General features: G+C 41.0%; 1 protein-coding gene across 4 annotated transcripts in view; it reads right to left on the bottom strand.

Moving 5' to 3' along the window:
• The window catches only part of IBR3 (acyl-CoA dehydrogenase-like protein), a 381,815-nt gene that overhangs the window by 201,690 nt on the left and 158,415 nt on the right, over nt 1-21,710 (bottom strand). For 2 of the 4 annotated variants that reach the window (XM_089419562.1, XM_089419564.1), the window contains exon 7: nt 10,016-10,093. The exons of the other annotated variants lie outside the window; for them this stretch is intronic. In XM_089419562.1, coding sequence (XP_089275688.1) covers nt 10,016-10,093 — 78 coding nt within the window. The remainder of the gene's footprint in view (nt 1-10,015; nt 10,094-21,710) is intronic. 4 annotated transcript variants of the gene reach the window in all.

Below are 21,710 nucleotides of genomic sequence, written 5' to 3'. Positions count from 1 at the left end.
TGTCTCTGTGCTAGTAGACAATGGGGCTACCCACAATTTTATTGAAGCTCAGATGGTGGAGCGAAGGGGAATACACACGGAGACATTTGAGGGCTTTTTAGTGCTTGTACCAGGAGATCAGACCATGCAGTGCACGTGATATGTTCCTAGCATGACCCTAACCATGGGGAATTATCCAGTGATGGATCACTTCTTTGTGGTTGATGTGTTGAACGCCAACGTGTTGATGGGTGCCCAATGGTTATACTCTTTGGGGCAAGTTACTACTGATTGGAAGAAGCTAGAGATAGAGTTCATAGGGCCGGATGGGAAGTTGGTAATATTGATGGGCATGCACTCGTACCCACCACAGACAATGTTAGCCCAGAGGATGGAGGCCAATTTGAGACATGGGGATATAGCATGGGAAATAGAGTTGCACATTTCAGAGACAGGGAAGCAGCAACAGCCACATCAAGATATCTTGGCATTACTAGAAAAGCATCAGACAGTATTTGGGGACATTCCTCCAGGTCGTCCACAAGACAAGGGGTTTGAGCATACTATAGAGTTGGAGGAGGGTGTGCATGCAATAAAGACTACTCCATACAGACATCCCAAGGCATATCAGGATGAGATCGAGAGAGCCATATAGGAGTTGTTGGCCTTAGGACACATCAAACCCAATTCCTGTCCCTTTGCATCTTCAATTGTTTTGGTGAAGAAGGACAGGACACCTCGTATGTGCATTGATTACAGGGCCCTGAACAAGAAGACACTAAAGAACAAGTACCCAATTCCATGCATCGATGCACTGATGGATGAGCTTAGAGGAGCTAAATACTTCTCCAAGATAGACTTGCGTTCGAGGTACCATTAGATTCAACTGAGAGAGGAGGATATCCCGAAGACTGCATTCTGATGCCACTATGGGCATTTTGAGTTCTTGGTGATGCCCTTCGAGCTAACCACAACGCACTAGCTATTTTTCAGTCTTGCATGAATCATGTGTTTCGCAAGCAGTTGCACAAGATTGTGCTACTATTCTTCGATGATATTCTGATTTACAGCAGGATGTGGGAGGAGCATTTGCAACACTTAGATGAGGTCCTGTGCATCTTGGAGGAGCAGCAGTTCTATGCCAAGATGTCTAAGTACGAGTTTGGCTTGATAGAGATGTTGTATCTGGCACATGTGATTGGCAATGATGGTGTCAGGGTCCATTGGGAGAAGATCAAGGCCATTTTGGATTGGACTACACCAGGAATGTGACGGAGTTGCGAGGCTTCTTGGGTATATGCACTTATTACAAGCGGTTTGTGAAGGGATTCTCTCAGTTGGCAGCACCCCTCACAGACTTGACAAAGAAGGGAGCATTTGAGTGGACAAATGTGGCACAGGAGGCTTTTAAGTGCCTCAAGAGGGTGATAAGCAGTTGTCCAATTTTGGCCTTACCAGATTTTTCACGGCCCTTTGTCTTGGACTACGATGCATCTAGAGAGGGAGTTGGAGCAGTTCTGACCCAGCGAGGCCACCAGATTGCATTTGAGAGCCGGAAGCTACAGCCTCATGAGAGATTGTATTCCATTTATTATAAGGAGATGTTGGCCATAATGCATGTGTTGGCCAAATTCTGGCAGTACTTGGTGGGTAATAGGTTCAAGGTGAAGACTAATCACAACAGTTTTTGATTCTTGTTGGAGCAAAGGGAGCTTCAGGAGAGGATGTAGAAGTGGGTCAGTAAGATCCAGGCATATAATTTTTAGATAAAGTATGTCAAGGGCAAGCAGAATATAGTAGTTGATGCTTTGTCGAGAAGGCTTGAGACACTCTCACTGATGGACATCACTCAGGACTGGAACATGTAGTTATTGGTGGAGTACTCCAAGGATCGACAAGCATGTGAGATCTTGGATGGTACAACAAGGGATGACCAGTATAGAGTGATGGATGAGGTGATTTATTATAAGGATGGGATCTATTTGGTGCCAGGTTCACAGTTGTGGGAGAAGATCCTATAGGCGGCTCATGATTCACCATTGGCTAGGCATCAGGGGTTTTTCAAAACCTACCAGACCATCAGGGAGCATTTTACTTGGAGAGGCCTCAAGGAGGATGTTCTGAGGCATGTTCAGGAGTGTGATGTTTGTTAGAGGAATAAGGGGGAGCAGACACATCCAGCTGGTTTATTTCAGCCCCTTCCAATTCCAAAGAGGAAGTAGGAGAGAATCTCTATGTATTTCATTACCAGTCTTCCAGCCGTACAGAGGGGTGATTGTATATATGTGGTGGTGGACGGATTAACCAAGTTTTCTCATTTCTTCACTATTCCCTCCTGTTACACAGCATTTTGTCATTGTCCTTGTACTCCCCGTTCCTTGATCTTGGAGGACCTCTACAGTGAACCCCGCATGCTTTGTCATCATGGAGAAACTCCCATTATGTCCCTCTTCATGAGCAGATCATTTCCCTTTTGCACCGTTTCCCCTGAAACTTCTGTTTTGCCTAATTTACAAAACGGGCGCTAATGACCTTTGTATCCCCCGCGCCAATGTGCAGAGATTAGCACTATTCCCCGCGCCGATCGGTGTGACTAAGCTGTGTTCCAGTCGCGTCGGTCCTGTTATGGAAAGTTTTTTAAATTAGAGTTGAAGCTTCCATCTCTAGAAGCTCTGTAACGGAAGTCTGGTAAATGGTTTGGCCGGATGGGGTCGAGGATGACAGTTTGGGCTCCTTTCCCCTATAATGATGGAACTACCTCAAGGGATAAGTCCTTCTCCCATGAGAAGAGGATCCATCTCCCATCCATCTTCCTATATAAACCTCCTTTCTTCCCAAGCACAAACTAGTTGCAGTGATATAGTTAGAGTGTTGGTTGAATGTGAGTATGTTATTAGACAAGCAAGCTATTACTAGTTGTAGCCATCTAGTGAGTGAGGGAGAACTGTGTTTGGTTTGGAGTGAAGCCTAAAGGGAAGTGTCTTTAAACTATTGTTGTTTGAAGCCATCATGAAGTGCTAGCAGAAGTGTGTGGGAACCTAGTCTTGTCAGAGGAAGACTATGACGTCAAGACGAATGGTTGTAATCTCTCTTTGATATTAATATATGCAACTATCGATTGATTTCCTACATGTTTTGTAATATTACATATTCATGTCTTGATGCTTCTTGACTCATTAACTAGGTTGGATTGCAATTTGTCTATTATTATGTTTGTATGTTGTTTTTGTTTACTTGTTTCAGGAGTTTGAAGAGGGAAGCGAGAGATTGCTGCAGCGAGCAAGCAAGAACATCATCAAGCAGGATAAGCGACCAAGAGGTAGGCCCTCTTGATTGATCCTAACTTAAGGAAATCTTCCATAGAATGTAATTGTTGTGGCTAGACCCATTATCGGGCTAGAGGAATTCGTTCATGTTTGCACTTATAATTTTACTTCACCACAAATTGGTGACTCCACTGGGGAGATCCCATCTTTTTGTTTGTTTTGGATTTCATGATTTCGTGACAACTTTGCTAGTTTCACGTTTTCCCTTTTGTTCTGTTGCTTTTCTCCTGCTTACTGGCTTAAGTCTAAAAATCATAGTAGCAGATCTAGTCCCTGTTTTGAAAAAAAAAATTTATTTTTTCTTAGTTTCCTCGGACAGCGCTTTTAATTGGCTCACAGTCGCGCTAATCAGCACAAATTGCAGAGGAACAGTCGAGCCGACCTGCTTCTGGCGCTTGTTGTCAGTTAGGAAGTCGCACCGATTCTTGTAAGTGAAGATTAGGGCTAGACCCCAATCTTGGCTAGTGTGTTCTGCTCTTGTGTTTTTGACCCTGTGAGCCTTTTGATTGTTTTTCTCCCTGATTAGAAAGCTACTCTTCGTTTGGTTTTGCTTGCTTGTAGGCTTGTCATCTTGTTGTTTGATTGATCAAGTCATTGAGTGGCCAGCGACACTAGGACATCTAGCTAGTCGTCCATTCAGCAGCTTGTGGACTCATCGAGTCTAGTTGTGGGTGTCTTTGCTCTTTGCATTTGTTTTTGGTCCCTTGTACGACTTTAACCTCTTTTTGCACAAGTTTGAAAAGTTTTGTTTACTAGTTTGAACATCTTTTTCCGACATAGATTACATTGTCAGTCTTTTGTTTGGCAAATTCGATGTTTTCATCTGCTTGAAGAGCTCATAGTCTTGAAAATTTTCTCATTGAAAGATTGTATGTGAAAGTTTGTTTCGTTATTTTATGGGAAAATATGAAATTCTAGCTGGTTGTATCATTATGATTCGCATCTCTTAAAAACTAGAATTGCATCAGCGTTTGAAAAGGAAGAGAAATTTTTTCATTTCGAAAGGACTAATAGATAAGTGCTTGTTAGGAAATTAGGAATTGGAATGCATTTTTCATTAGTTTATTTATTTAATTTTCAAAAAGTGCAGTAGTGGAAAATCATTTCGTTTTCAGTTGCTTGATTGTTTGCATTTGATTTAGTCTCTACCCTCTCTAGTGTAAGCATTTCATCAAATTAAAAGGGTCTTGTCCCATTTAGTTGCATTTTAGGTTTTTGAGTAGCATCGCTAAGACCTGAAAACTGAAACTTAACTCAAGATCAACTCTAAAATGAATTCAATTTATCTAAGGCACATTTGACATTAACGATCACATCTAGAAGGTCTAGGCTAGAGACGTGTTTCGGCATCTATAAACCTAGCAGCTGTCGTTAGCTTCGGCATTAGACAACGCTAGCACGGATTTGTGCTCCCCGTACCGTCGTGTATATTACGGGAGACCCCACTAGGCTGCAATCCTTTTATCCTTAGGAAGCCAAGCCGGTCGCCTTGCGAACGTGATACACCAAACACATTCGGGGAGATTGTCTGCCCGTACTTCTTGGTTCGCCAGGAGGCATTTTGTAGTTCACGGTTGCCTGGCATTTTGTAGTTCACGGTTGCATTTTGTAGTTCACGGATGATCTGTTTACCTAGATCATCCAGAGTAGTCATTTGATCTTTTTGACTCATTAAACTTAAAAGATCATTCGAGCACTTGTTCTTTCGAGCTCGTTTCCAATCGAAAGTGATAGAGTCATCTTTGTTTCTTTCTCGACACTTCAAAAATGAAAGAACATCAGTATTTTATGCGTCTTAAATAATTGATTGCCCATGATCCAAAACAGCCTGTTAGATTTTTTGACCAAATTGTGAGTTTCTTTAAAAGGACATTTTTAAAGCTTTGAAGTTATTTGTTCTGTCAGCTAAGACAAGGTCATTGTGGCTGAACCATCTGGTTCACCCATTTCCTCTTCCTCTCCTCCGTCTGAAAGATTGTCCGAGGAGCCACTTCCTGAGTTATCAAAGCCATTTGAGGACCAAAATGTTGAACTCGCAATTGTTTTGAGTGTTCAACCATTATCATCTCGTCCTCCACCTACTTTCAATTCAGGGTCATCTGCTGGTCTTGACCCGAAATCTCCGGATAATCCCATTCGAACTCCAGAGAACTCGTCGACCACTGACGGTCAGCTTGGACTGGTTATCTATCCTCCGAACCCTCTGTTTGACGTTGTTGAGATATCACCACAGCGCCCTTACAGTCCGTACGATCAACTGGGTGTTCCTTTGGAACTATCCCCTAGTACACATTCGGTTGTCCGTCGTCGTTTGTTTCCAGACATGGAACCCAAGGGCGATGCTCCAGTCACTTCTCCGGATGAGTCCGAAGTCTCAACTCCACACACTGTTGAGGGAGAAGAATTGCAGCTGCAGTTCCCTCCCGAGGGTTTCCCTTATTCAGAAGGTATTCCCGCCAGCTTGCCACCCAGCTATGTGTCTTTAGGGCACTTAGTTTCGGGCATGCCGAGTGCCTCATCACTCTACCATAACTCTGTTTGGGCATCAGGTGTCAGACCTACCACAACTAGTCTAGTGCCTTCTCTTAATTGGGCAATTGAGTCAATAATGGTGAGGTCAAAGATAGAGGGACTTGGATGAAGAGGATGAAGAACTAAAAATCCTCTCTTAGAAACCTTAGCAACTTCTTTAAAATGAAATTTAGATCAAAGGATGCATATACCAAGTTCCTTTGATGGATTCTTGAAGGACAATTTTTGCATAACATATAGGAACAAGATTTCATGAAAGGCTTTGCACAATTTAATATGGTAGAATAGAAACCTTAATTTCAAAAAATTGCATGCAAAATGGAGGAAAAATGGCAATAAACATACACCATTCAATCAAGAATCACTTCATTAATCAAAAATATCCCTCTCATGCAAAAATATCCCTCCCAAGACAATTTGATCCGTCATTCATCCATAACAACTAAAAGAAAAAGACAAGAGAGCTAATGCACACTTATTAAGAAAGAGAGAAATGTGATGAATGTGTGATAATAAAAATGAAAGTAACTTCCCTCTATTTATATGAGGACAACCAAGTCACTTTTCATAATTTTACAAGTAAAAATCCTAAAATTTTGTTGCGACAATCAACTAGACCTAAAGGTCACAAGCCAACCTTAAGATCGCTTTAAAACATAACAAATTCATCAAAATCTCCCATGCATGTGGGCATAAGTACTCTCCAACATGACATCATCCTCCTAGAATAGACAAACTCCATCAAACAAGTAATAAAGTGGTCAATGAGTGCTCCTCACTGCAAGGTAATCATCAAAGTGCATCGGTACATCTCCAAATAACATCCCCTCCACCATGACATTATCTCCAAGAAGGCTCATGTCATCATTTTAGGGCATGTGGGAATGGTGTGGCATGCTCTAAGGCAAGTGTTGGAATATGCACATGATGTGCTAACCCTCCCAAGTCATCTCAATGATCTCCATACTCATTCGAGCTCTAGAACAAAAGCAATGTCCATCAAATAGGGTTAAGGCTAGCTAAGGGGTGTCTTGGGTCCATCTGGGCACATCATCAAATAACTCAATGCCTTGGCTTGTTGGTATAGCATTTCAGCATGTGGAGGTATATCAAGGGGAGTGTAACCATGTAGAGGCTCCTCAAATCCCAACATCCATCTCATGAGGGTAAAGTTGGAGATACAAGAACATATTTTCTCTCTAGAATGGGAAAAACATCCTCTGAAAGATGTTGATAGTTGTCAAGTCATCCTTCAAACGATCTTTGTCGCATGAGTATGAAGCACCTAAAACATACCCTCAAGATCAAGTGTGATCAACATCATCAGGGATAAAAACCATTAAAGTATCGTAGTGAACCATATTCAATGTGAGGGGCACAAAAATAGTTCACACAAACCTTGCCTTCCAATGTCTTTCTAGCTTAGGATTTGTAAGCAAGTTATCACACTTGTGTTAGGGATGATTATACCTTCAACCCTATTAGGTGCTTCCAGCCCCCAGGTGGAAGGACATTTCACAGGTAGACCCATCAATCCATAGGTGCATGTCATAATGGTGGTAATGGAGTGGGCAAGACTTCAAGGAAGATGGCCATGGCCATGGTACTAGCTAAAAGAGGTCCAACATCTCTAAGTACTATGATGAGAAGAGGGAGTAATCATCAAGGCAATGGTTACCCCTTTCCTCGGACTACCTTTTCCACCCCTCTAGTGCACCTTTTACTTTAATGATTTATTTTTCTTTCTTGCATAAACTTAGGAGAACAACCTTGCTTTATGCTTTTCCAATACTCGTTAAAGATGTAGTGGTTTCTCACTCATCAAGGTTGGGACATTCATAAGTTCTTTTTAGATATAGCATGAAATGTTGAGGAACTAGGTAATGGCTAATGAGGGGGGTAGAGCTCACGTTAGGATTTTGCTAATGTGCTTACTATGTCCCAGCCAGCTTTTGCATTTTATTTTCTTTAGTTGTGGCTTCATATGATTTTATCATTCTTTCAGCTGCATCAACCTCTTGGGGCAACTTTTTGGGCCCTAACTCAGAGATGAGGATATAAGGTGCTAGTCCCAATGACAAATGACAATCAACCCAAAGAATGGATGTGGATAATAAGGGAAACATGGAATGTGGTAAGTATGGATTACCTTGGGCATGCTACTTCAATCAATGCCTCCTATCAGTATGCCTCCAAAATGAAGGACCTCAGGGGAAGTCACAATGGACTAGGGCCAAAGGATAGCCTTCCAAGTGAAGCATGGGAACAAGGATATAATCAAGACTAGTCAATCCATATTATTATGCCCCAAAACATTAAATGAAAGCACATGATTACAAAAATGGTTAATGTACCTTCCAATAGATGACCCACCTTCCTTTAAGAAGCATGCTAGATGGGAGAGAGCATTGACCAAAGCATAGGTGGAGAGCTCTGATGTAAAGCTATTTGTGGGCAATCATAGGGTTGTTAGTTGACTAACTCTCAAATAAGGAGAAAAAAATTCTCCTACGGGTTACCCACTTTGGCGGGTCACAAGCCCCAATAGAGGGGTCATCTCCTAAGTCATACATGTGGTATGTTGTGAGAAGGGCCATTCCCTACTCTAATACCATTTTTTATGCCCCCAAACCGACACCATCCCTAGAAGAACAAAAATATTGTGAAAATTACTCAAAATGTAATGGCATTATTCAAAGAATAGAACAAATTCTCATAAATTTTGAAGAAATTGCATAAAGATAACGGGAAGCAATAGTTCCAAAAATATGGGCCCTATACTACTTGAGCCTAGGAATGTAAAGAATGGGCGCCCTGCCACCCAAACTAGGCTATCCATGCCTTAAACCTGAAAACCCACAAAGCACAAGGGAATATAGCATACTATTATGATGAGTAATGACTTATGATGGAGTACTTAACATTTATTTATGATTAACATGAGTCCAACCTTAGAGAAAATGGTTAATATGGCCAAACATCATAATACAGCACTAGGGATATCTAACCACATGTCCAGCAATAATAAATTGCATTAATGTGCCATTACAATTACTTATATAACTTAATTAGCACTTCTAAGCCATAGGACTCAATGGATGGGTCAACTCCTAAGTCATACATGTATCATGTTGTGCTAATGGCAGAAGTTTTATCATAGCCACCTAGGTCCATGAAGCATGCTCATTCACATCATGTCCAAGTTCATATGTAAAAATGGAAAAGACACTACACAGGAATCTCACAACCACCCATTTCAATGAAGCATGCCCTTGCCATAAGTGTATCATTCTTGTCTCAAAAAGAAAATAATGACAGAAGGAATGATAAGGAGGATCACTGGTACCAAACATAAAGGAAGAACATAAACCCTATATTGGTAGATGGGGGTGAGGGTAGCAAAAAGGATGATAAAGAAGATTCCCCACTAGGTAACAGGCTTCATAGCCATGCCTACTTGTACTTGTGCTTGATATTTTTAATGCTAAGGTGCTTCTCCTTGCAGGCTTTTATTTCTCATCTATATTCCTCCTAATGGAATCGGATACACCATGATGCTACAACTGTATTAACACGCAGCCTACTGCTATTGTAAAACTACTGTAATTTTTCCAACATAATGAAGGCATTTCTGCATATAAATGAAGTTGGTATCGACCAATCAGCTTGGTTTTCTTTGAATATTAAAATCCTGACTCAAAAGTAATGTTCCTCCAGAGTCCAAATGCATACACATCCCATGGAGTATTTATCTTACTTTTGATGTCACTCAGATTATCTGCCTGAAATTTAATTTTCAAATATGTAGCACATTCAAATAATGGTGTTCATAAGCTCAATATTTTAGTCATTTAATATAACCAAGTGTGATAATGTCAAAAAAACTGGCTAGTAAAACTTAATCCAATGTAAAAATGAGATTTGGTGGTAGCTAATTTAAAATATACAATAATAGAAAATTATTCAACTTATTGTACTATCAGAACAAATTTACATCATAACATTGTTTCACAATTAAAAGACTACCCTTAATTTTTATAATCAGTGAAGATATATTCGTGAGTTACAATAACAAATCATGCTATTTTTCTGCATTTTCACAGAAATTACATGTTTCAAATCAATATAAATTAAAACACTAAACTAAAAGAATCACAAATTTAAGAGAAGTTGGATACCATGCAGTTGTAAGCAACATCAGACATTGGGTCCCCCAATGTTGACAATTCCCAATCTAAAACACCAATGACACGTTCCTGCGTAAAGAGAGAACATGCAAGGAATAAATAAAAGTCTTAGTACATGCAAGTAAAGCCATAATATCCATCACCTTTGTAAGGTAAGGAATAAAATGTAGTCATCCTTTATCAACTAGGTTAGAAGCTTAATTAAAACTAAGCAATGGGAAAATACTATCTTGAGGAATATGGAACACAAGAATGTCTACACGATTTTTGCCAGCTGGGCCAGAAAGAATTGACAAAACTATTGCTGGTGCATAAAATAGAGAATGGAATAAAAGCGCATATCGTGTTTGTATGATAATACGCAGAATACATACATCAACTACCATGTGTGTAGTCGAGGAATAGACAATTTGGAGAAAAAATAATATACAATTGAAACAATTCTGTAAAATTTACAAACCCAAGAAGAGCCCATAGATGAGCATAAAAATAAATCTGATGCACCAACAAAATACTGGAATGATGCTAATATTCACGTGGTCATTTATGGCTTAGCACCCTCTTTATTGTCTTTTTTATATATTTGATTAGGTTGACCTAGTCACCCTTTTGGGTGTCTGCCCTTGTTATGTGGGCCCATGACCCACTGCTGATGGGATGCCTCCCATCTAAGGTACATCACTTAAGATGTATATAAATACAAAACTCAAGCTCTCTATTGTGTCAACTCAACATGTTGATTCATAGTGATTGGCTCTTTAGCCTATGGGCACCATACCTTGTGTTTCTTTTGAGTCTTCACAAAGACTTCTCTTTTCTAAGCCAGATGGACTGTGTCTTTGTTACACATATGGCAGTGTACTTTGCAAATCAGGCAGTACCAGATTCAAAGAATGATATTCTTAGTATTGACTCCACCTTATTTGATGGTATTCTTGGTATTCTTGATGTTATTCTTGATATTTCAAAACTTCATTTCTTCAGGAACAACATTCTTTCTCATGACAATAAGGTCATCTATTCATCTTTTATGTCATCATCATTCTTATAGCTCCCTTTATTCATCATGTTTATCAAGGTCATCTATTCATCTTTTATGTCATCATCATTCTTATAGCTCCCTTTATTCATCATGTTTATCATTATTATCAAGTCATCTTCAATTGTAATGTCGAAGAACATCTTCAACATCTTGAAGATTATGTACCTGCGAAACTTTAACAGCAAGTACAACCAAGTACAAATATACAGAAGCATGAAGTCAACTATATCAAAATCATGTCATTACAATTTAAGCATCAAAATAATCAAGCTTTAAACGTCAAATACCTAAACCTGACTAGTCAACAAGAGTTACATCTTTGGACTTCAACAGCTTGATAGGATTTTTGTCACAAACCCTAGATTCCATCATCGAGACTTAAAGCATTGGATATCAGCAACTAAATTAAGTAAGCAATCATTATATCTAGGGATTCAATATTATGCCCTAGATTTCATGTCAAACTCTACTAGGGTTTTGTTACAAACCGTAGATTTCATTGATAAATAAATATCAACAATCAATTTAGCATACTAGCATTTCATATCTAGGATTTCATTATAATTTCCTTGTAGCAATCTATTACTTAGGGTCCTTATCGTAAACCCTAGATACATACATCAAATTCCAAAATTAGACATACAACAAATTTAATCAAGCTAGGAAATCATACGGTAGCACAAACACCTAGGGTTTCATTCCTATGACCTTACTTTAACTATTACAAGGGTTTTGTTCATAAACCCTAAACCCTAATTCATCAAACCCTAAGAATATAGGGTTTCATTATATATTCTAAAGACTAGGGTTTTACTATAACACAAAGAAAACCCTAAAAATCAAGGTAGTAATATTTCATCATGAGTTCTATTCTTTAACATCAAACCCTAAGTAGGCTAGGGTTTCATTGTCAACATACCTTAAGCATCAAGAGGCTAGGGTTTTACAGTGACCCCTAAAGGTTAGGGTTTCACCTAAATGACCAAACAAGAGATAGGATGATAAGGGTAGATTCAATCTAATGATTAATCACCCTAACAAGAATCCTTATGATTCAAAACCCTAGACATAAGAAAGTTAGTAATACAATGTAAATTTCAAAATGATTGTATCTTTTAATGAAGAAGTTTAGCTACAAAATCTTATGGTCTTAGACATAGCTTGAGTTGCTCCTTTGAAATGCTCCCTCTGAATTTAGCCATAATCTTTACACCTGCAATACTCATTGACAAATACAACCAAGCAAAATATGTGATACCAAAAGCATGATGTCAATTTGTCAATCTAGGGTTTCTATGCAACAATGGAGGATGGAATCCTAGGGTTTCCAAGTACAAACTCTAGATCTAGCAAAAATCAAATTATCCTCTTCAATCAACACTAGGGTTTACTATATACCCTAGATTACCTACAAACCCTAGAAGTCAAGAGTAATGAGGGAACACACATATTATGGTTAATGTTTCTATATGACTAGGATTTTCATGTGCTAGCAATTTTCAATATCGTGGAAACTACAAACCCTAAATCCATATGAACCACTAAACCCTAAGACAACTTATGTTAGATCCTCATTAAACGAATATGCCATACATAACTCACAATTACATACCTCTATCCCTCATCATCATGGAGGTTGCTTCAAGGCTTACTACTGGATGCCATGATCTTTTGTTTACCTTCAATAGTGAAGACTTCAAATTTGTCCACAAAGGTAATGCAGTCTTTGTCTTTAATGCAATTCAAAATGTCAAAGTCAATGATTGGATTCAAGGGTGTCGAAGCTTCTTCCTTGTAACTATATTTCTTTTGAGATGACTGTGAAAATTCAGTAGACCGGAATCCCTACTGCAGCAACTGATTAAACTTCTCCTATTTGTTAATTATTGAACCAAATTATTTACTGCTTCCTAAAGCAAATATCGAAGCTAACACACTGCAGCTTACACCAATTAAATAATATGCCCAAAACAACAACAAAAGAATAGAGAAAGATACAACACAAAGGACACAGTGTTTTTTGGACAAATGTCCTTGTAAAAACCCAATGCGGGAAAACCGGTGCAGCAACTCTAAGGGTTTTTATTATTATGCAGTAATTTTTTAAATACAACTCTAGATGCCCTCCCGGCAATCCAGTTACAAAGAAATACAACTGGCAGAAGAAATTTGTGAGATTACCTTACTCTACCTGGCAAGTCCCAGCTGATCCGGCAGCTGAACCAACGTGTCCCCGGAGATTTCTGCGTTGCCCCTGCATGGGCCCTGCGTCAGCTCTGCGCTAGGTCGATTTTCTCTCTCGGAGCTCTAACGTTAACCTTACCAGCTGAGACGTCAAACCCTAGCAAATTTTCGGACTTCTGCTGGGAGGACTGCATTGCCTCTACGTGAGCCCTTCTGGCTAAGCGTCAACCCCTCTTGGGTACTGCATTGCCTCCTTATGGTGTCTCTCTGCCTCTCTGCTGCGTATTCAAGCTCAAGAGAAGACTCTCCAACCAGTTTATCCCTACCCCTCACTGCAAAATCTCACTATAGATATTCTCCCAGCAATTGCTCTGCTTCACAAAATCGAACTTTTGAACTCACTATGTGTGTCTTTCCAAATGACCCTCAAGCCTTCTTAAATAATCTCCTCGTTGACATTCAACAACCCAGATTAAAAGCTAATCAATCGCTAAGATCATTTTTGCTTGATCCTTGTCTTCTTCTAGAAGTTACACCCATAGTTAGATTAATACCCATTAATTATTTTATTTTCCTAAGTTTAGACTTAGGGTCTCATTAAAAATAATTATTTATTTTAATAAAATTGTTTCAGGGTAGAATTTCCCAAAATGCTTTCTCGGTTCTTTGGAATACATGTGCCCAAGCCTCCCTGCAAAATTTGAGACTTAGAGCACATCTGATGTTGCTACCAAAAATCAACAATGACCACTTCCGCTTTTCTTGAGATGGCCCTTTTAATAGGGGTTTCTCAAAACACTAGAGTATATAGGTGTCCACAATTCGAATTTTATATATATGTGATCAGGATGACTATTCTTTTTGGCTTCCAAGGTCGACCTCACTATTCAGACTTGAGCTTTGTATATATGTGTACCACAGGGCTACTAGAACCTCATGGATTCTATACCATTGTATAGGCTTGCGTTTCTCTTTTAAGACCATAGTTAGCTCGTAGATGGATGAAAAGCCTTCCAAAATATACTCAAAACAATTCGTTCTACAATCCTTTCAATGCACAGGTTTAGAACGGGTCTCGGCCCTCTCATAAGATGATTGTTACACTTTGCACTTATGCCCAAAACTCCATAAGGAATCTCGGTTTCTTTCCAAAATAGTTGCACCTTCACGTTGAGTCTTTCAACTAGGCCTAAAAATGCCTTCAACCAATTCAGATTTGCTTGCTTGTTTCACTAGCTATGAGTACTGCTCCAAGCCCATTATGTGACTCCCCAAACAAGGATTCAGTCACCCACAAATGTGCCCAAAATTCTGAGATACAGAGAATTCAGATTCTTAAGTGACAATTTCAGACCTTCTAGCTTATGTATAGTGCCTCGCTCCACTTGTCAAGTCGCTCGAACTTATTTGAGTTAGAAGACTAGTCTTTTAGACTTTTGAAACAAACCCTCTAGGCTTTCCAAAACCTCACATCCTTGCACAGGATTAGGCTTACTGTGATGACACAAAATTCAGACCCTCCTTTTGAAGTGATTTCAGATAATAGTAGCTATGCTCAGAACCTCGATCTTTTCCTCAAGGAATTCGGTCTTGAGAGGGCTATTTCCTTAGCCTTTCGGCCTTCCAAAATAGTGCTTCTATCTTCTTCGTTGTCCAGGCATAAGCCAACGGCCTACTCACTGTAATTAGGACTTACTAGAGTGCCCAGAATTTGGATTTTGTTCTACGAGCACAATCCTAGATGACCAAACTTCTTTGCTTAACTTGAAGCCCTGTGATCTCCTTCCTGCCCTTATACAAATGAACCAAGCTCTGATACCATGTTGAGAAATCTAGGGTAGCTTGATTAGGTCTTCTTATAACTTGATTTCTCTTAATTTGACAAGTTCTTGTGAGGTTATATTACTTCTTTTGATATTATTATGTTCCTTCATCATCAATATAATTGCCAAACAAATGAAGATCACAAACACAAGAAAAGAACACAAGATGTAGGCACTCAACCAGGGAAAAACCCCTATGAAGGGGAAAACCTAGTCAAACTCTTCCACTAGTAGATTCATATCAGATTGAGACATTCCAAGACCTTAGACAAAGACATATGACCTATTTTCTCCACCAAGTCAGCCCAACAAAATTTTAGTTCCTCCTTTCTGCAACTTTGCAATTCATCCTTTATCTTCGGTCCCTGCAACTAGGTTCAGACTCACACGTGTGACAAAAAACATAAGGAATTTCGTACAGACTTCTTCTATTATCTTTTCCTTGAAGTGTCACATCCTTCTCTTCATCTTTGCATCCCTTTTTCTTTCATTTTCCAATAGTAGATCTGTTAAAATTGGCAATTAGGGTCAAACTCCATGTGGGTCATCTTATTTATGGCAGCTAATATTTTTCTTGGATCCCTCTCGTCGAGAGGTGTAGGATTGATCTAAAGATCATCCGATTCCGATAAGTATTCATGGAGATATGAATTTATTTGTGTTATGGGACAATTCAATAAGGTCGGCCAGCAACCAAATAACCCCCACGTGTGCTCAACGTTTTAGTATAAAAGGAGGTGACTTGATAGTCATTTGCATACACACTTCACTCCTAATTTCTCCCCACTCGCTTCGGGTTTTAGTAGAAGAGAAATCTAGGAGGATGAAGCCCTAGACGTAAGAGGAAAGGAGGTTATCCAAGTTGCCCCAGCCATAGTCCAAGCATGGAGATATGACATGGTAAAGGAGGCCTACACGTTGCCTCATACGCAGGTCTATTTTGCCATATACGCAGGTCTATCCTGCCCTAGCCGCAGGTCTATCTTGCCCTAGTCGTAGTTCCATGATGCCCTAGCAACAGGCCATTTCAACTAACCGAATTGTTGGAAGGAAGGCCAAGGAGTTCTACTATAGGAGGTCGACTTGCATTTGGTGACTATCTGTTAAAATTGGCAACTAGGGCCAAACTCCATGTAGGTCATCTTACTAATGGCAGCTGATATTTTTCTTTGATCCCTCTCATCAAGAGGTGTAGGATTGATCTAAAGATCATCCGATTCCGATAAGTATTCATGGAGATATGAATTTATTAGTGTTATGGGACTATTCGTCAAGGTCAGCCAGCAACCAAATAAACCCCACTTGTGCTCAACGTTTTAGTATAAATAGAGGTGGCCTTCAAGTCATTTCAACACACACTTGGGATCTCTTCCTCTCTACCTGTCTTTGGGTTTTAGTAGGAGGAGAGATCCTAAGGGATAATGTTGCCCTAATCTAGAGGGAGTGTCCTAGGCCCTACATTGCCCTATGGAGAAGCCCTAACGCAGCCCTATGGAAAGGCCCTACGCTGCCCTATGGAGAAGCCCTAACGCAGCGCTTTGGAGAGGCCCTACACTGCCCTATGGAGAAGCCCTAACGCAGCCCTATGGAGAGGCCCTATGGAGAAGCCTTACGCTGCCCTATGAAGAAGTATAATACGCAGTCATGAAGGGTCTAAGGAGAGACCTTAAGATGCTATCAAAAGGAATCCTGTACACTATCCTAAGGGTGGTATGAATATACCCTAGCCGCAGCAAGCCTAGAAGAGAACAGCGAGGAGTTAGGAGGCTATTCCAAGAGGCCGAGGAGCTGTTGAAGAGGGCCACAGCCCATATCTTGAGGTTGAGAGGCAGGGGGAATGTTTTGGGGTGGTTAGGTGAAGGAATATCCCTTCAAAGGGCTGCCGCAGCTAAGGGACAGCTTGTTGTAGCAAGCCGCATTAGAAAAGTGGAGGCCGAAGGGTGGAATTGGGGCTGGAACAGCCAAGCATTGTAGCCAAGGCTTTCCTCCCCTCCTAGAAAGGCAGCCGCAGTTGTGGAGGGCTATTCTGGCCACATTTTGAAGGTTGTTAGAATGCCCTAACCAGTCATGCAATGCAGCAAACAGAGAAGCCCCAAAACAGTGATGATGATACATTGAAGCAACATGATGATGGAAGCAGCAATGATGATATATTGTAGCAGCATGTTGATGAATGTTGCAGCATGATGGGTATAGTGAAGAAGTGTATCATAGCATAATAAGGGGCAGCACAATGGTGAGGTGCAGCAGTATGATATAGCAAGTTCATGGTGCTGCAAGTATAGCACAATGGTACAACAGCGTGCAAGGGACAGCAAACTAACATTGGGACAGTTGTATGGTACTTAGCAACAAGTACACCAAGCATGCAATGGTACAGCAAGCATGCAAGGGACAGCAAGCAAGCAATGGGACAACTAACATGGACAACATGGTTCAATCATGACACATGGGACAGCAGTACAGCATTAGGTGCAGCAGTCATGAGGTCCAGCATTGTGATGATGGGTGCAGCATGGTGCAGCACAGTGAGGTGCAGCATGATGACGAGATGCAGCACGATGATAGGTGAAGGAGTCACCTTGGAGAATCAGTTGAAGCAGCATGTCTTCAACTGATCTCATGTATCATCTTCTTAGAGATGATCTATGCTCTAATCTAAATAAGTCAAAGTGTTGACTTCAGTTGTAAATGCACTATCTCTCTCTCTCTCTCTCTCTGTTGAACTATTGAAGAACATATAAGAAGAATTGATCAAGGGTTTCCTCTCATTGGGGTTTGTCCCTGGCTAGCGCCACATCTTGTGTCCTCTTGTCTTGGCTTGTCTTCTGCGATTTATATTTATGTTCTATCTGCAGTTTACTTTAATGATGATGTGATTGCTAATCTGGAAAAGATATTGAGCTAACTGTGAAAATTGAAATGAATTGCTCTAGCATATAACATACCTAAAATTAACATGGTATCAGAGCTGAGGTGAAGACAAAGCCCAAGCAAGAGTGAAAGAGCAATTACCGAAGACAGTTGGGAAAGGATAAAAGGATCAATGGATTCCTCATCCCTCTTCTAATTCACCAAGGGTGAAGTCGAAGCAGAGAATATTATCAGAATGGTGCAACAAAAGTTTCTGATGGCCTACCTAAAGATCACTTCAATGGGAAGTTTGGATCTAAGCGAGGAAGGAAACGCAGATGCCTTGGTTGAAATAAGTTCGGTCATTATGCGAAAGAGTGTCCGAATGGCAGGGACACATCACTTGATGATGATAAAAACCATTCCAAGGACATCTTCAATGATCAGAGGAATGACAGTGCAGGTCATCAAGGAAATGGTTGATGCTTCAAGAAAGCAAGAAACCCCAGGCACTCCATCGAATAGAAGGGTGCTCTCTCTCTAATTTGGTAGAGATGGAAACATTTGTGAGATTATACTTGGAGCTGATGCCACCTATCCCGGAAAGGGTGTTACCCCTCAATTGAATGAGGGTAACTTGATTCATTTACAGAATCTCTTTTATGTACCTGATCGCAAGAAGAACCTAGTGTCCATTTCGGCAATGGAAGTCAAAGGATTCAAGGTGGCATTCATCGATGGAAAGGTACGTGTATGAAAATGAAATTTTCCAAGATGTTTTTTTCATGGGTTCAGGGTTGGCAACTTGTATCAAGTTGCAGGATGGTCCATTAGGGATCATGTCAATTGACACATCTAGCATCGGAGGTCTATTATGGGACCCTACCCGATACGAGTCGGATGATGACTGGGATGCCTGAATTCAAAAGAAGCATGAAGGTACATGTCTGAGATGTAACGAAGGAAAATATTACAAGGGGACCATTCCCCTCAGGTAGCAGGTTCACAGGCTTGGAACAACCCAAGGGATTTGAGATTCATCGGGAATCTCATGTATGCAGGTGGAAGAAAGCCCTCTATGGCTTGAAGCAAATCACCCTGGGTTTGATATGAGAGGATTGATGATGAAGCTGAGATTCACTAAGAGTGAAGCCAAACCATTGTTTGAAGGTTGTGGATGATAGACCTCTCATATCGGCACCTTCTAAGAACGACCTATTTCTAATAGGTGCAAGCCCTCTCACTTGCAGAAGTAAGAGGGAGTTGGATTCCGGATGTGGAATGGTACACTGCAAGCCTGTGACTACCTCGAGGATCTTAACTTTCAGAAGTTATATGGTGATGATGCCAGACCAGATTTGGGAAATGCCTCTGAGTTTCATAAACTCATTTGCATTGATGTTCTTGGTGAATTTCCATCCAGATATATGTTTTGCAGTTAGCATGGTGAGCTCATATTTGGTTGAGCCTCACTGGATTGGTGCCAAGAATCTTCTGAGATATTTAAGGGAAACAATCTCTCATGGATTGAGATACACTGCCGGAAATATGAAGCTGCATGATTATTCGAATGCTGACTGGGCAGGCAATGTGGAGGATCACCAGAGCACTTGTAAGTGCCGGTTCTCTTTGGATTCTGCTTCAATATCATGGATGAGCAGGAAGTGGAAGTCGGTTGCTATAAGCACCGCCGAGACCGAATACATAGCTACGAGTATGATCTCGTGTGAAGCTGCCTGGTTGTGGAAGCTCTTTAGTGAGTTGTTTGTACACATGATGAATACCACTGTGATTCTCTGTGACAACTAAGGGGGATTCAATTGTTGAGGAATCCCATATTCGATGATTGCTCCGGCAGATAAACATCAGATACTACCTTATCTGGGATATGGTAAGTCGATGAGCGAGGAGGCTCCACTACATTGAGACTGATGTACAGGTCGCAGACATTTTGTCAAAGCCCCGGGGAAAGGTCAAATCTGTGACTTTCCCAAACGACTTGGAGTCATTGAGAGACCTTCTTATAAGGGTCCTGCATGTTGCATGCATTGAGCTCTGGGAGCTCTGGGGGGCTTGGGGTACTTACTAGAGCAACACACGACCATAGGGCTATTCACCCTCCCCTAATGGTGCACTGTGTACAAGGTGAATGGCTCAGCCTTCCCAAGTGATACCCCGTGGCGACTTTGGGACAGGATGATTAGTTCTCCTATGGACAAGATGATTAGTTCTCCTGTCAAGGCATCCTACCCATGCAGTCTGAGACTCATGGAAAGTACCTCTCATCTGATCAATGAGCAGGGAAATGGGGTTAGGAACCATAGTAGTACTATCGATGGACACATCGTTGTATCTACCGTACTCCCTATCCTAGGATGACCTCCAACTGATCTGGGATCAGTATGAGTGGTTTGAGACACTCTCTTGTGATATTGATCTAGGATCAATAAAACTGACTTCGAGTCAGTAAGAGTGATATGACACACTCTCTTCAGATGAAACTGACTTCGGGTCAGTAGAGAATGGTATGAGACATTCTCGATCAATTCTTCTTCTTCATGGTTCAGCAGAGCAGAGCAGTGCAGGGCACTAATGGCAGAGATAGTACAGTCAGACATATGAATCAGTGGATGGAGTTCTCCCTAGTTGAGAGGGAGTGTTAAAATTGGCAACTAGGGCCAAACTCCATGTGGGTCATCTTATTAATGGCAACTGATATTTTTCTTAGATCCCTCTCATCGAGAGGTATAGGATTGATCTAAAGATCATCCGATTCCGATAAGTATTCATGGAGATATGAATTTATTAGTGTTATGGGACTATTCATCAAGGTCGGCCAGCGACCAAATAAACCCCACTTGTGCTCAACGTTTTAGTATAAATAAAGGTGGCCTTCAAGTCATTTCAACACACACTTGGGATCTCTTCCTCTCTACTTGTCTTTGGGTTTTAGTAGGCGGAGAGATCCTAAGGGATAACGCTACCCTAATCTAGAGGGAGTACCCTAGGCCCTATGGAGAAGCCCTAACGCAACCCTATGGAGAGGCCCTACGCTCCCTCTAGAGAAGCCCTAACGCAGCCCTATGGAGAGGCCCTACACTGCCTATGGAGAAGCCCTAACGCAGCCCTATGGAGAGGCCCTATGGAGAAGCCCTACGCTGCCCTATGAAGAAGTATAATACGCAGTCATGAAGGGTCTAAGGAGAGACATTAAGACGCTATCAAAAGGAAGCCTATATGTTATCCTAAGGGTGGTATGAATATACCCTAGCCACAACAAGCCTAAAAGAGAACAGTGAGGAGTTACGAGGCTATTCCAGGAGGCCGAGGAGTTGTTGAAGAGGGCCGCAGCCCATATCTTGAGGTTGAGAGGCAGGGTGAATGTTTTGGGTTGGTTAGGTGAAGGAATATCCCTTAGAAGGGTTGCCACGGCTAAGAGACAGCTTGTAGCAAGCCGCAGTAGAAAAGAGGAGGCCGAAGGGTGAATAGGGGTTGGAACAGTCGAGCATCGCAGCCAAGGCTTTCCTCCCCTCCTAGAAAGGCAGTCGCAGTTGTGGAGGGCTATTCTAGCCACATTTTGAAGGTTGTTAGAATGCCCTAACTAGTCATGCAATGCAACAAACAGAGAAGCCCGAAAACAGTGATGATGATACATTGAAGCAGCATGATGATGGAGGCAGCAATGATGATGATATATTGCAGCAGCTGGTTGATGAACGCTGCACATGATGGGTATAGTGAAGAAGTGTATCATAGCATAATGAGGGGCAGCACAATGGTAAGG

This window comes from Pinus tabuliformis, chromosome 4_1, assembly GCF_031772625.1.
Source record: "Pinus tabuliformis cultivar Carrire ecotype Pingquan chromosome 4_1, CPIR1, whole genome shotgun sequence".
NCBI lineage: Eukaryota > Viridiplantae > Streptophyta > Pinopsida > Pinales > Pinaceae > Pinus > Pinus tabuliformis.
The sequence above is the reverse complement of the archived record's forward strand: the minus strand, read 5'-3'. Positions and strand labels throughout refer to the sequence as shown.